This window comes from Glycine max, chromosome 13 (assembly GCF_000004515.6).
Source record: "Glycine max cultivar Williams 82 chromosome 13, Glycine_max_v4.0, whole genome shotgun sequence".
Classification (NCBI taxonomy): domain Eukaryota; kingdom Viridiplantae; phylum Streptophyta; class Magnoliopsida; order Fabales; family Fabaceae; genus Glycine; species Glycine max.
Window position 1 is genome coordinate 38,556,156 of NC_038249.2, and position 13,443 is coordinate 38,569,598.

At 36.6% G+C, this 13,443-nt stretch overlaps 3 protein-coding genes across 3 annotated transcripts; 2 read left to right on the forward strand and 1 right to left on the reverse strand.

The window, feature by feature from the left end:
* On the forward strand, nt 1-4,403 carry LOC100813837 (protein trichome birefringence-like 39). The gene is made up of 5 exons (XM_003543261.5): nt 1-530; nt 617-788; nt 3,140-3,315; nt 3,421-3,579; nt 3,891-4,403. Exons 1-5 carry the CDS (start codon nt 217-219, stop codon nt 4,177-4,179), a joined length of 1,110 nt encoding a protein of 369 aa, XP_003543309.1. The 5' UTR covers nt 1-216; the 3' UTR covers nt 4,180-4,403.
* Nucleotides 4,404-6,206: 1,803 nt separating this feature from the next.
* SBP65 (LEA protein) lies at nt 6,207-9,144 on the forward strand. The gene is given in 2 exon segments (NM_001248593.1): nt 6,207-7,607; nt 8,412-9,144. Coding segments are annotated over 2 exon segments (1,932 nt in total). The 5' UTR covers nt 6,207-6,266; the 3' UTR covers nt 9,003-9,144.
* LOC100794472 (adenylate-forming reductase 06235) lies at nt 9,083-12,390 on the reverse strand. The gene has a single exon (XM_006594761.3). The coding sequence runs from the start codon at nt 11,477-11,479 to the stop codon at nt 9,833-9,835; it is 1,647 nt and encodes a 548-aa protein (XP_006594824.1). The 5' UTR covers nt 11,480-12,390; the 3' UTR covers nt 9,083-9,832.
* Between the last annotated feature and the right edge of the window lie 1,053 nt (nt 12,391-13,443).

The window sequence follows — 13,443 nt, forward strand, 5'->3', positions numbered from 1 at the left end:
TACAAATAAAAAAAAAAAAAAAAAGAGAGAAAAAGGTGCCATGTTTTCCCATTCTTCAACCCCCCCTTATTCACTCAAAAACGAACACATAACCATTATATAAGCCTTTGTTTCAGACAACTTTTTCTGCACTCCTCGTCCTTTTCCTCCCTTCAACAAAACACAGGGGAAGGGAAAGTAGTAGTAGTAGTAGTAGTAAGGAACGAAACACCAAACATGAGTTTCTTGTTACCATTACCAACCCTCTTGTTGTGTCTCTTTGTTGTGTTAATTTATTCCCTCCAATCAAAGGCCGATGAATTTGATTTCGATGAGTCCTTGTTCAATGCAAAAAACGCTTCCAGTGGCAGAAAACTTGCAGGAAGATGCAACTTGTTCCGTGGGAAATGGGTTTATGACCCTTCATACCCTCTCTATGACCCTTCTACATGTCCCTTCATAGATCCACAATTCAACTGCCAAAAGTACGGTAGACCAGACAAACAGTATCAGAAATATAGATGGCAACCCTTCTCTTGTCCTTTACCTAGGTAACCTTCACTTTCACATTTCCCTTCTTCTTCTGCTTCAATTTTCATGTCTTGTGTTGTGGCTAAACGTGTGTAGCTACCAACAGGTTCAACGCATTTGATTTCCTGGCTAAGTATAGGGGCAAGAAGATTATGTTTGTTGGTGACTCCTTGAGTTTGAACCAGTTCAACTCTCTGGCTTGTATGATTCACTCTTGGGTGCCTAACACTAGAACCAGTTTCATAAAGCAAGATGCTCTCTCCAAAATCACATTTGAGGTTGGTTTTCTAATTCTTCCTATTATTGTTTTTTTGTTAAATTATTCAATTGGTCCTATAGTTTCTCCTTTTTTAAATTTTAGTTCTTAAGAAGAGAAAAAAAAATGTGAGTTTTAATCTATACAAATATATTAAGAATTTAGATTTTGTCCACGTTGTTAACGGAGTTAATGGCATGGCTCAAGACAGTTGTTAACATCAATTTATTTTTGTAGTGTCAAACTGTGACATATCTGGCTTCTTTAAAACTGTCAGAAAATGAGGACATGAAATTTTCCTTAACAGTTTTTCACTGTCGTTTGTAGTGGTGATAATAACAACACTTATCAGCAACATCAATATTAATGGTAGTGACTATAACTTATAATTTTCTTATATAAGAACTAAAATTGAAAAAATAAGAATAATTATTAAAATCAAGTGAATTATGCAAACTATTTTTTCAGTCATGTGTTGTTTTATTTTTCTTACTTCCATCTTTTGCGTTGAATTGTTGTGGTGGGAATGATGATTGCTTGTTTGGTGTGGTGTTGTGTCCATGCAAGTGGCGTCGTTTTCTCACTCCAAAGTTATTTTTTTGCCTTATTTGAAGTTTTGAACTTTAATTCAGCTATTCATGACTCCGATTGACTATGTATGACCCGGCGGGGAGATAGTATATTAGTACAAGAGTAACCGGTGATATTTTGACACCTTAATATTTCAAAATTTCACTTTTTCTATTATATTATTTATCATAGATATATTTTTTCTCTCTCTCTCTCTCTCACTATGTGTCTACTACCATTTGGATATCAAAATATAGTTTTTGTGGGTATATTTTTTACCACCGAAATTAGGTTTGGGACGTGATTGGTGGGGGGCTTCCCCTTTTGCAGGGACACCTTTGGTTGTTAATTTGAAGGATAATAAATGTTTCCCTTAATTGCTATAATTATACTTTACTTGCACAGTTGCTCTTTCTACCAATTTTGAACGTGCACATAAATTTCCTTAGCTAGATCGAAACATAGAGTAATTTTTTTTAAAAGCGAAATGTTTTTTTTCCAATTAATTTGGTAGTTAAAAAATTCTCTGTTTCGGAAAAGTGAGAAGTATAGCTTTTATTATTTTCTATAAGAAAAATAGTTAAATTATTATTATTTATTACCTCACAAGTGATGTTTCGGTTGCAACATTTTTGTTACCGTGGAAAGGGGAAACCTTTTATCGTGAAATTTATCAACTATGCTAAAACTACAGTAATTTCTTAAAAGGAGATTGCTAATTAATAGTAGTATCTTAAAGATACTGTAATTAAAAGTAAAAAGTCTGTACAAAAAGGTTTAGTGTCACCAATTCACTGTTTTTTAATAAATTATTTTGTATCCGTTTTGTTTATTGTTCATTTGCATAGAAACCCCTCAAAACTTTTGTCGAGTTTGTGCTCCAAATTGTCAACACGTTCTTGTTTTGTATAGAAACTTTGTTAAACAAATGTCTTAATTATCAATGATGAAAGTTGGACATCTAGTTTTCCCTCCAAATCTTTGCTATGTGTCTAGTAATTAACACCAAGTCATCAATCTCGGCTTAGTATTCCGTAGCATCCCAACATCCATCATTATTTATAACTAAATTTTGAACTGAACGTTACTCATCCAACCCATTTTTGTTTGCACAATCCATTCCCGCAGCTGCAATGATTGAAAATTTGATGTTTGCCTCTTTACCTTTTCTCATTCAAGATAATCCTATTGATTACCTGCTTTACTGTGTTTGCCAACCACATACAAGCTCCAATCATGCTATTTACACAACATTACGGGTATAATCATTCATAATTGCATATGGGTAATGGGTTTATTGTGCTCAATGGAAAAGGGAATTTTTTTTTTTGAAGTGGGCCATATGTATTTGATATACATGTACATGTACAATTTGCACAAAATTGTGACAGCAACAATAGTTCTAGGTTTGTAGATATAATTTGTAATTATGTCCTTAATCACTTCCAAATTGGACCACTTGACACTAGTGGCTTCATTCATACGCTGTCCTCTGCTTACATGACTTTTTCCTTTGTAAATTCGGTAAGCTACAAAAGTATAAAAAAAAAAAATGGGCCACTTTGTGATAAGGAGATATTTTCTTTTTCTTCTAGTTTTTTTTTATTCCATGGTACTTTTAGTTTGTTTTTTTTTAATATTTTGAACCTAGAGGTAAGAAAAGTCACCACTTGGTAATTTGGTAGGGAAGTTTCTTAGAAGTAAACTTTGGTGGAGGTACCAAAATACGGTTATTATGGAAAAATTATTCACATATATCTGTATAATTAAATTGTTATAATTATAATTATTTTATTTTATCAGGACTATGGCCTTCAGTTATTTCTATACCGCACAGCATACTTGGTAGATCTTGACCGTGAGAACGTCGGAACCGTTCTGAAGATTGACTCTATAAAGAGTGGTGACGCTTGGAGAGGCATGGACGTGCTAGTTTTCAACACGTGGCACTGGTGGACCCACACCGGGAGTTCACAGCCGTAGGATCAATCTTTCACATCATTATTATGCCATAATCAATTCCGTTAATCATGGGTGAGCAATTTACTGATAAGTATTTTGTGTTCGTGAAAATTCCATTTCAGGTGGGACTATATTCAAGAGGGTAACAAGTTGTACAAAGACATGAACCGTTTGATTTTATTCTACAAAGGTTTGACAACTTGGGCTAGATGGGTTAACATCAACGTGAATCCAGCTCAAAGCAAAGTCTTCTTTTTAGGAATTTCCCCTGTGCATTATGAGTATGTTTTTATTTATACTCCAATCTACTAGTTTATTAGTCTAAGTACTAAGCTGTGTTCATATTATAGAGATATTATTAGATAGTCTGGTATAATCACTTGTCTATAGTTTTGTTCAATATATGTGACATGTATTTAATTTTTTTAAGTTATGAAAAAAAATTAATAACATTTAATTATGTGTCACATAGAGATTAATTAGAATCACGATAATACCGGACAATCTAATAATTTCTAATTATATTATATGAAAATTTAAGTAGTATTGGTTTTTATTAATTAATTGTGCATGGTGGTGATGTGGTAATTAGGGGGAAAGATTGGAATCAACCAGCAAAATCCTGTATGAGTGAGACAAAACCATTCTTTGGATTGAAGTACCCTGCAGGGACACCAATGGCATTGGTGATAGTGAACAAGGTTTTGAGTAGGATAAAGAAGCCAGTGCATTTCCTAGATGTGACTACACTCTCACAGTACAGGAAAGATGCACATCCAGAAGGCTACAGTGGGGTTATGCCAACTGATTGCAGCCATTGGTGTCTTCCAGGACTGCCAGATACATGGAATGTGCTTCTGCATGCGGCTCTATTTGACTGAAGGAAAGGAAGCAGCTAGCTAGTGACTTGCAAACTTTGTTTATTAGAGGAAAACCAATTGTTTTCTAATGTAGGAAATATTTAATTTGGCATTTGGTTTCTTGGAATTGGACAATAAAAGGGTTTGATTCTACAAATTGTAAATTTTCATATTATTTTGGCATAGACATGCCTTGATTGTACCAAATAGCTCCCCTTTGGAATATTGAAAAGCATTTGCACTGATGTTTCCTTTGGAATAACGTGCTGCTGGATCGTTGTGAATCAGGTGCTTGATGAAATTCCTTTTTTCTCAAGCTTAAGAATGAAAAAGCGATCAGAGAATCTGTTCCCACTTTGCCAACTAAACCAATGTTAAGCATCATCAGTCCGGATTAAATTACTAGAAGGAGAAGGAGCAAATAAGGCTTCCAAGTTTAGATGAAATTAGCTGTCTTATCTTTGACCAAAACTTTCAATTTTTTTCCATACTTTCTATTTCAACTATTTAAAGAAAGTTGTTACTTTGTTATAGACAAGAAGGGGAAGTGTTTTAGTTTGTTGTCACGATTTTGAGATCAAAATAAATCAAATGATGTTTTTTTTTTTTTTTTTCTAAAGAAAAGGCAGAGGATAAGGAACAAAATAGGTTGACATTCAATTGACACTCCAACCCCTAAAGTTCCAATAAAACCTCTACCAAATATATTAATATAAGCAAACTAAGAGAAACGATACAATTGGAGGGCCAAACCGTACCCAAAAGAAAAGACAAAGGAAACCTATCAAAAGGAAGCTCATGTTGGTACCAAAGGAGTTCCTAATCAACAAAAGATGGTAGAGAATCCCACCAAGTATACCCAAAAGACTGTGTACCATAAGAAGCAAGCTTGTAAGCACGAGCATTGTTTTTTCGGTATATGTGAGTGATCCTAAAATTAAAGTTGTTAGTTAGCTTTTTATAATTCATCCTTCATCCAATGAGTATAAGAAGACCAATGCACTGTTAAGAAAGAGAAGCATAGAACCAGTTTTCAACCAAAAGTGACTCTTAAGTAGACAAATTTTTCAATGGCTAAAATGGCTGCCATAATTTCCATTAAAAACGCTGAATTGATACCAACATTGTAACTTCAATGGAAGCAAAAATAAAAATAAGTCTTTTTGATAAAAAGAAATGGATAAAATTAAATAAGAATATATAATATATAGCATGGTAGGTAGTGCAAATATTTTTTATACTGTTATTTAATTACTAAATTTCATAATATATATATATATAATTATTAAATTTTATAATAATTATTTTAAAAATCATATATATTTTTTTAAGAATTTTTTTTATTGATTGATAGTATAAACTTCTACGACAACATATATACATGTTAAACTGACAAAATAAACTTGCGGATGTGGTGCATGGTTGCACTATTATGTGTGTAAATAATATAAATTATTATGTATTGTAAATTTTGTTGAATATATAATGATTTCTGTTTAGTTGTGAAAGTGAAAGTAGTAATTAACATGATCTTAGATTTATATCTAAAAGGGCATGCAACTCTACGTGATTGGGCTGTATGATCGTCATCTTCTGATGGGCTTATGAGTTTCGATCCATTCCACAAAAGAAGCCCAGTAGTAACTAAACAAACACTAATATGCTCAACAAGACGGTGAAGAATCAAGATATATATGCCAGCACCCCTCTGGTGCAAATGATTAGAAGCACGTTGGAGCCAATAGCCATGTGTCTTGCTTGCACTATTTTGTCCTTGAAACTTGCCATGTGTATCAAACATGGAACCCCCCAACCCAACCCCTTCTTTATCCAATCATCGTAATCTAATCTACTTATCTACGTACCTCTGGTGAGTCACGTAAATTAGTTCTGGGTACCATCACACGTTGCACTTCCCACTACCCCTTTTACCACATGTCCTCCCTCATGCAAACCCCACCTCTTCCAAACCGCCAACGTTAACCCTTCCCTTCTCCTTTTTAATCACACTTCCATTCCCATGCACACCCCACACACATCCTACTAAAAAACATTGCCCTTGTTCTTTCAAAGTTACCAAACACAAGTACACAACACAACAGCAACATATGGCGTCTGAACAATTGGCTCGCAGAGAGAACACCACCACCGAGAAGGAGATTCACGTTGAGAAACACAGGGTTCCCAAGATGGCCACCCACTTCGAGCACCTTGCGGAGCAAGCTAAAGAATCTGACATCACCGCTGGGAAGGATACTCCGCAGGGTAGCATAGAAGCCTTGCAAGCTGGAGAGAGGGTCAAAGATCATGCAGGAAAAGCCATGGGAGATATTGGTGGACGTGGGAAAGCCAGAGAGACTCACGAGCTGGGTGCACACTTTGAATCCCTGGCTGACAAAGTAACTGACCATGCAGCAGCCAATGTAGTTGGAAACAAAGAGAGTCAAAGAGAAGCTCGTGGTGGTGTTCGTGATGTTGGGAAGTTCGAAATGAGAACTGAAGGGGGAGAAAAAGGAAACAAGGATAGACCAGAACTGAAAACACGAACCAGAGAGGTAATAGGAAGAACGGAGAAAGAAAGAGGAAGAGAAAGTGGAGGACAAGTAGTGGCAGAGAAAGGAAGAGAAACAGAAACTGCAAGGGGAAGGGTTGGTGCTGAAAATGAAGGTGCAAGAACAACCGCTGTTATAACTTGCACGTTGGAAAAAGGTGGTGGTACTCAGAAACCAATAAGAGAAGAAGAGAGAGAGAGTGAAAGTGAAAGATCAGCGTGGGAACAGATTTCCAACTACAGTGATCAAGCCACACAAGGTGTGAAGGAAAAGTACGAGAGAGCAAAGCAAGCAGCAAGCGAGACACTGAACACCACAACACAAACCGCACAAGAGAAAAGCGCACAGGCAAAGAATCTTGCAGCACAAGCAAAGGACGCAACGTTAGAGAAGGGTCAGCAAGGCTATGCTGTGACAAAGGACACCATTTCAAGTGCAGCGAAAACCGCTTCGGAGAAAACTGCGCCAGTGGCAGAGAAGGCCAAAGACTACACTCTTCAGGCTGCGGAGAAGGCCAAGAGTGCGGGTGGCACAACGGCGAGTTACGTCGGAGAGAAAGCGGTGCAGGCCAAGGATGTCGCCGTGGAGAGTGGGAAGAGTGCGGCTGGGTATGCTGCCAAGGTGGCTGCTGATTTGAGGGACAAGGCCACCGCGGTGGGGTGGGCCGCGGCCCATTTTTCGGCGGAAAAGACGGTGGAAGGGACCAAGGCCGCCGCCCATGTTGTCGAGGGAGCGGCCGGGTATGCCGGACATAAGGCCGCGGAGCTTGCTTCGATGTCGGCCGGTGCTGTTAAAGGGCTGGCTGCTTCTGCTGGTGAGACTGCTAAGGAATACACCGCAAAGAAGAAAGAGGAGGCACAGCGGGAATTGGAGGCCAAAAAACCATCTCAACCTCAGGTTCCATATAATATATTCACTCTATGCTTGTCATTTTGTTCTCTTGTCCTTATATACCATCTAATATAGTATATAATCTATCTATGCTTATTAAAGTAATCAGCTTCTATATCATATGAGAATTTGGGCTTAGATTTTGTAAGTCTAAAAATTAGCTTATGGCGACAGGATGTTCCTTCAATTATATATACTAAAAGCCATTAACTGATATAGTCATGAACATAATATAAATTATTTGAGGATTACCATCACATCCATCCAAGTATTCATTTGCTTATAATTAATCTTTCTTTGAAACGAGAATAAGGTTGATTACCTTTAATGAGATTTTTTTTTAATTATGTTCTTTTCATCACAAAGCTTATAATTAATCTTTGTTTGAGACGAGAATTTGATTGATCATCAGTGAGATCTTTATTTATTTATTTTCTTTTCACCACAAAGCTTAAGCTTGAGTCGAATAAAGTCAAGTTCGGTAGTTGGTTGAAGAAAATATAAATGCTTTGTTATTTGGTGTTATTTTCTAATTAGAACCAGAGTTTCATGCATGATTCAAAAAGTCAACATTTTGATGAGGTAACAACATTCTGGCCATATTACTAGTCATCCTGGTATGTCTAAGAGATAACATCAAATAGCAACCTAACTAATTTTCACAACTCACGAATGTCAATATAGAACCATGCTTAATTGATTTAGTAGATAGCTATGTAATTTTGGAAATAGAACTGTTAAGAAAAAATAAGGTTCAATGTTGTCGAAGACTATTATTATGTAATACTAAAAATTGACACTTTGATTTAGGAAGCTGAAGAGAGGCCATCAGAAGGAATTGGCGAAACTGTGAGGCAGTATGCACAAAAACCAAAGCCAAGTGAAAGAAACCCTCAGAAGGAGGGAACCGGAAGCATCGTGTTTACAGCAATAGGCGAAACAGTAAGCAGTGCCGGTGAGAAGGTAAAGAAACCGTTTAAAAACACTATGGGAGGAGAAAGTGAAGGAGGAGGAGGGAAAGAAGAGGGGAAGAGTGTCATTGGTAAAAGTTTGACCAGCATTGGTGAGAAGCTGGGTGATGCAAAACAGAGAGAGGAGCTGTTAGACAACGTCACTGGCAACATCACCGAGGGAGGAGGCGAGGTGTTGGGAGCAGTAGGTGAAACCGTTGCTGAGATTGGACAGAACATGATGAAGCCAGCGGAGATAGTTCAGGAACGCGCTCACGTTCGACAAGCGGGTGGGGTCTTGGATGCCATTGGTGAAACCATTGCTGAGATTGCTGAAACGACTCGAGTCATGGTTTCTGGAGAGGACGAGAGAGTGCTGAGGCAGAGCGTGGTGTTGGAGACTCGCGTAACTGGTCGTGCCAAGCATGAAGAAGGGTCGCACGGTGCTTGAGTCTCTTGAGTGAACGCTGTGTTTTTTAAGGTTTATTTCTGTTAATGTCATGTTTAGTCTGTGTCAAGTTTCATGTTTCGGGTTTGTTGACTTTGTTCTATGGAATTGTAACCAATAAGAATCTCCTTTTTTGAGATTATGGAAAATAGCAAAATTGTGTTTATGCCTGTATAATAGTACGCAATGTGTGCTTTCATGTGATCGCTGCATGGAAGCAAATATTTAATTTTTGATGCACTGTATGATCGCTACAATATTATCTATCGAGTTATGTTAACTTAAATCCTCCAAATTTAATCATTAAGTTTAAACTAATATTTCGATGCAGTATCAATTAAACTTAATTCCATTTGATCTAGCTTTGTCCTTCTTGTTTGTTGTTGTTGATGTGCACGAATAATAGCCGTCAACGGGACAATGAAGCTTGCACCTACTTTTTAATATTAAAATGTGGTTGGATAGAAATTAAGGTGAGTATCTGTCAATCAGCATAGAGTCAATCATGTCTAAATTAAGGTGAGTAATCATACGGTCATGGTGTAGCATTAAATTGATGTGCAACTAGTACTTTATAGTATGTATAATGAATTTTCACGATTACCATTAATTAAAGTTAATTTGTTTTAAATAGAGAGCATTTGTATGAACTGGATAAAAACAGAGAGAAGAAAATAAAGAACACAAGGAAGGAATTCAGAGTGATGTACTGTAGGATTTCATTTTACAAGCTAATAATATCAATGAACAAGAATAATTATTAGTTGATACCCTGTTCCATCCAAACAGAGAAGTAATGAATACTTGTCTTGCAATACATTTTTTGAGCCTTTTCAAGAGTCCCAAATGGGGCCAAAGGCAGGGATGTTAGCCCTCTTGCATGCTCTAAGCACATCTCTACTGCCTTCAGGGTTGCTAGTGACAATAACCACTTCAACATTCCACTTAATGGCAGCATTCACACTCATCTCAGCCACATTGGGACGACCAGAAATTGCTGTGTCATGCACTATCACCTTCTCTTTTGAATATTTGTTCATCAACTCTATTATCTCCCTTCCAAAGTTCAATTCAATGTCCTTAGCCACCCATATTAAGCACACATCAGCCTTACTAGGCTGCAAAAGAAATGACAAGAACACACAAATCCCTGACCCTGTGGCAACCAACAACACCCTCTGATACAAGTTCACTAGGTAAGGCAATCCAGCAAAATGCATGGTGCGAACCCAAAGATGCTTTGGCGGGGTACTAACCAAGGACTTGGTGAAGTCACCAACTGCACCAGCTAGCATCATGTGCTCTTTCTTCCCATCAGATATGATCCCAAAGGCATGCCATTCTGACAAGGGTGAAGGACTTATTCTACCTAGTAAACCTGCTTCAACACCACCTTCAAACTTGATGATCGAGGCGTGGCTTGAAGCAGATGATACATTAACTTGCACCTTTCTAACACTCAGCCAAGGAATGATAATGAGAATTGTGATGGCTAAAGTGAACCAACACTCTTGCTTCTTGACCACCTTAGACATGGTCAAGTCATAGGTGTGTGAGTAAGGTTCATAGCTTATGGAGAGAAGAATGAATAGCCAGAGAAGGATGAGAGCCATCCACCCGGCGAAACGGTGAATTCTCTCGAAAACATTGTGATGAAGGTGACGGATAAGAGGGAAAGCTGCGAAGGAAGAGAGTAGAATGAGTGAGAGGATGGTGAATGCAACTCCAATTATCTCTGGGGAAGTTTTGTCTTTGTTTTTCAATGTAAGAACTAGGGAATAAGCAAGCCAGGCTATAGAAGAAACACCACAACCACTATGGATTCCCCCAACACTTTGAAGGAATGAAGTGGTGGCAGTTTTGATTCTAAGAGAGACACAAGGCCTTCCAAGAGTCTGCACAGTCAACCAGAAAATAACTCTCAAAGCTGCCTCACTTCTACACAGTGTTAGAGCTAGAATGTTCCCAATAGAGAACAATGCAGCTCTTGTCTTGGCATAAGGGAAACACCCTGCTGCTGAAAGAGCCAATGCCACCACATTCAAGGCCATGCAAACCAGAAATAGCCCTTTGTAGCATGTGAACCCTTGATCAAGCAAAATTATGGAGAGCCTTGACCTCCTTGGTGGATCACTTTTGGGAAGTAGCTTTTGCACCTTAACCACATTAGCTTTATCCGGTTTTTCTATATCTTGAACTTCGGCTATGAACTCTACCTCAAAATCACTTGCATCAATGTCAATGTCACAGAAGTGGCTGCTGGCACGGCTCCGAGTTGGACTAATGGTATGAGGCTGAGGAAGAACTTTGAATGAACTGTTTCGAGTCCATGGAAGCCATAGCCAAGTTCCAATCCGTTCCTGCTTTGGTGGTGATCCAATTGCAAAGGGGTTGCTTCTATTTGGATTGATTTCAAATGCAACCCCACGACAACTTGAAAACCTGGCTATCTTTATCTCTTTGTTTTCCCTTTCTTCCATGGTGAATTGATAAACTATTGGATTGAATATAGCAATGATAGATAGATAATCTCATAATATAGTGCAGCTATAGATGGTGGAATTCCTTAAGGTTGCATATTAGCTCTTTAGACAAGGAAGGCTTATAATGTTATATTGGCAAGGAGGGTATATATGAATGATTCATGCTAATGTACTAAGTGAAATCATTTATTAGGGGTATATCATATATGTCAATTATTCATAATATAATAAATAGTGTAATGTAGAGTTAAAAGACTTTTGGAAATGGAAAATGTTGTCATGACCCAACCGTAATCTCAAAAGTCCACCTTATCTTAATTATTCATACCATGGCTTTAAACTATATTATCCTAAGGTAAATGGTTAACGAAATCGATGTGATGACAGTAATTCTTATTATAGCAAGGAGTGTGTGATTAGGACTCTTATTAGTCATTTATAGTATAGCTAGTAATCTTTTCGAAATAAGCGTGCACCAGTTTTAAGTTGATTTGGTATCAAGACAAGCAATAAAAAAAAATGAACTAAACGGACCATGCTCCTATAATTATGAGTAGCAGTTTGGTAAATTTTAACATTTCTTATGCAGATTAATTTCGTTATGTTAATTTTATTATCACTCCTTGTTCAAACATGATAAGCTCTTCCCTTGTACCTGCCAAGATATAAAATTTAATTATTTTGACAGAATAAACAGCAAAGGCACAAGGACTGCACGTTCGAATGTGGCAGACCAAAAATCACAATCCTACTATATACCCACCAAATCTTTGTGATGTTGCTGGTGAAGTCTTATTGTGAACGTAGCATTATTGTTGGCCATCACCATAAGAGAAACGTTCGTAGTTTACATTATATATATATACTGATTCACACTGAGTCTATCATTTTTCTCCGGACAAATAAAACAAACAAGTGGACTCTAATATAGAAACAATGATATCAGCCACAAGCATTAGTTTGAAAAAAATGACAATATTTTTTTCCCTATTTTCTTTTTTTCTGTTAAATGCGAGTTTTTCCTCCTGTACGTAGTATTCTTAATTTGCAATCATAATTTGTAGCGTGTTGAATATTAGTTTCAGCACAACTTCGTGAACGTGGGGGATGCCACTTTGACTTATATTTCGGTAAACATGAAAAAGAAAATCATCATAGCAAACAAGAAAGAAGCAATAGGTCGTAGTTACAAAGATCGAGGTGAGACAAATTTTTTGGTAAAATATATACCATAAGTTCAAGTTATAATATGGCCGGATGCCCTAAAAAAAGAAGGTTATAATATGGGGACATAGAACCATCTTAATGTGAAGCAGATAAAATCATCGCTTTAGATTTATAAAAAATACTACTTATTTATTAATAATATTTTAAAGAAATTAAAAAATGTTATTTATTTAATAAATAATACAATTAACTTATTTATAATTAAATATTTTCTTAATAAAATATTGTTTCCTTTCCATTAATAATATTAATTATTGATTTTCATGTCTTCATCTGTCACATAACTACATAATTCCCTTTGTGTTTAAGGTAAGAAACTTGTATATATCTTGCTATTTAGAATTGAAAAAAGTAGTGAGTTACAAGCTAAGAATCAAAATTGCCCTTGACAGTGATATACATTAAGGAAAAGAATCTGAAAAAATTGTCAGTTTTTCTAAATTATAAGCTTGTCTTTAACTAACCTAACTAGCCGCGCGTGGCCCGTGTATTGGCCGATTTATAAAAAAAAAATTAAAAAAAGAGAAAGTAAAAGAAAAAAGAAATGAAAAAAAAAATAGTGTAAGACTTTTTATTCATACTTGATTATCAATAATCTTTCTGTTCAAGTGTAAAATCCTACAATCCGCGTTTGCTCATTCTCATTTTATAGTGAGAATTCTTACTCATACTTAATACTCCTAATTATTTTGGATAATTTTCTATTCAGAATAGTTTTCTGTGTTTGACAAAGA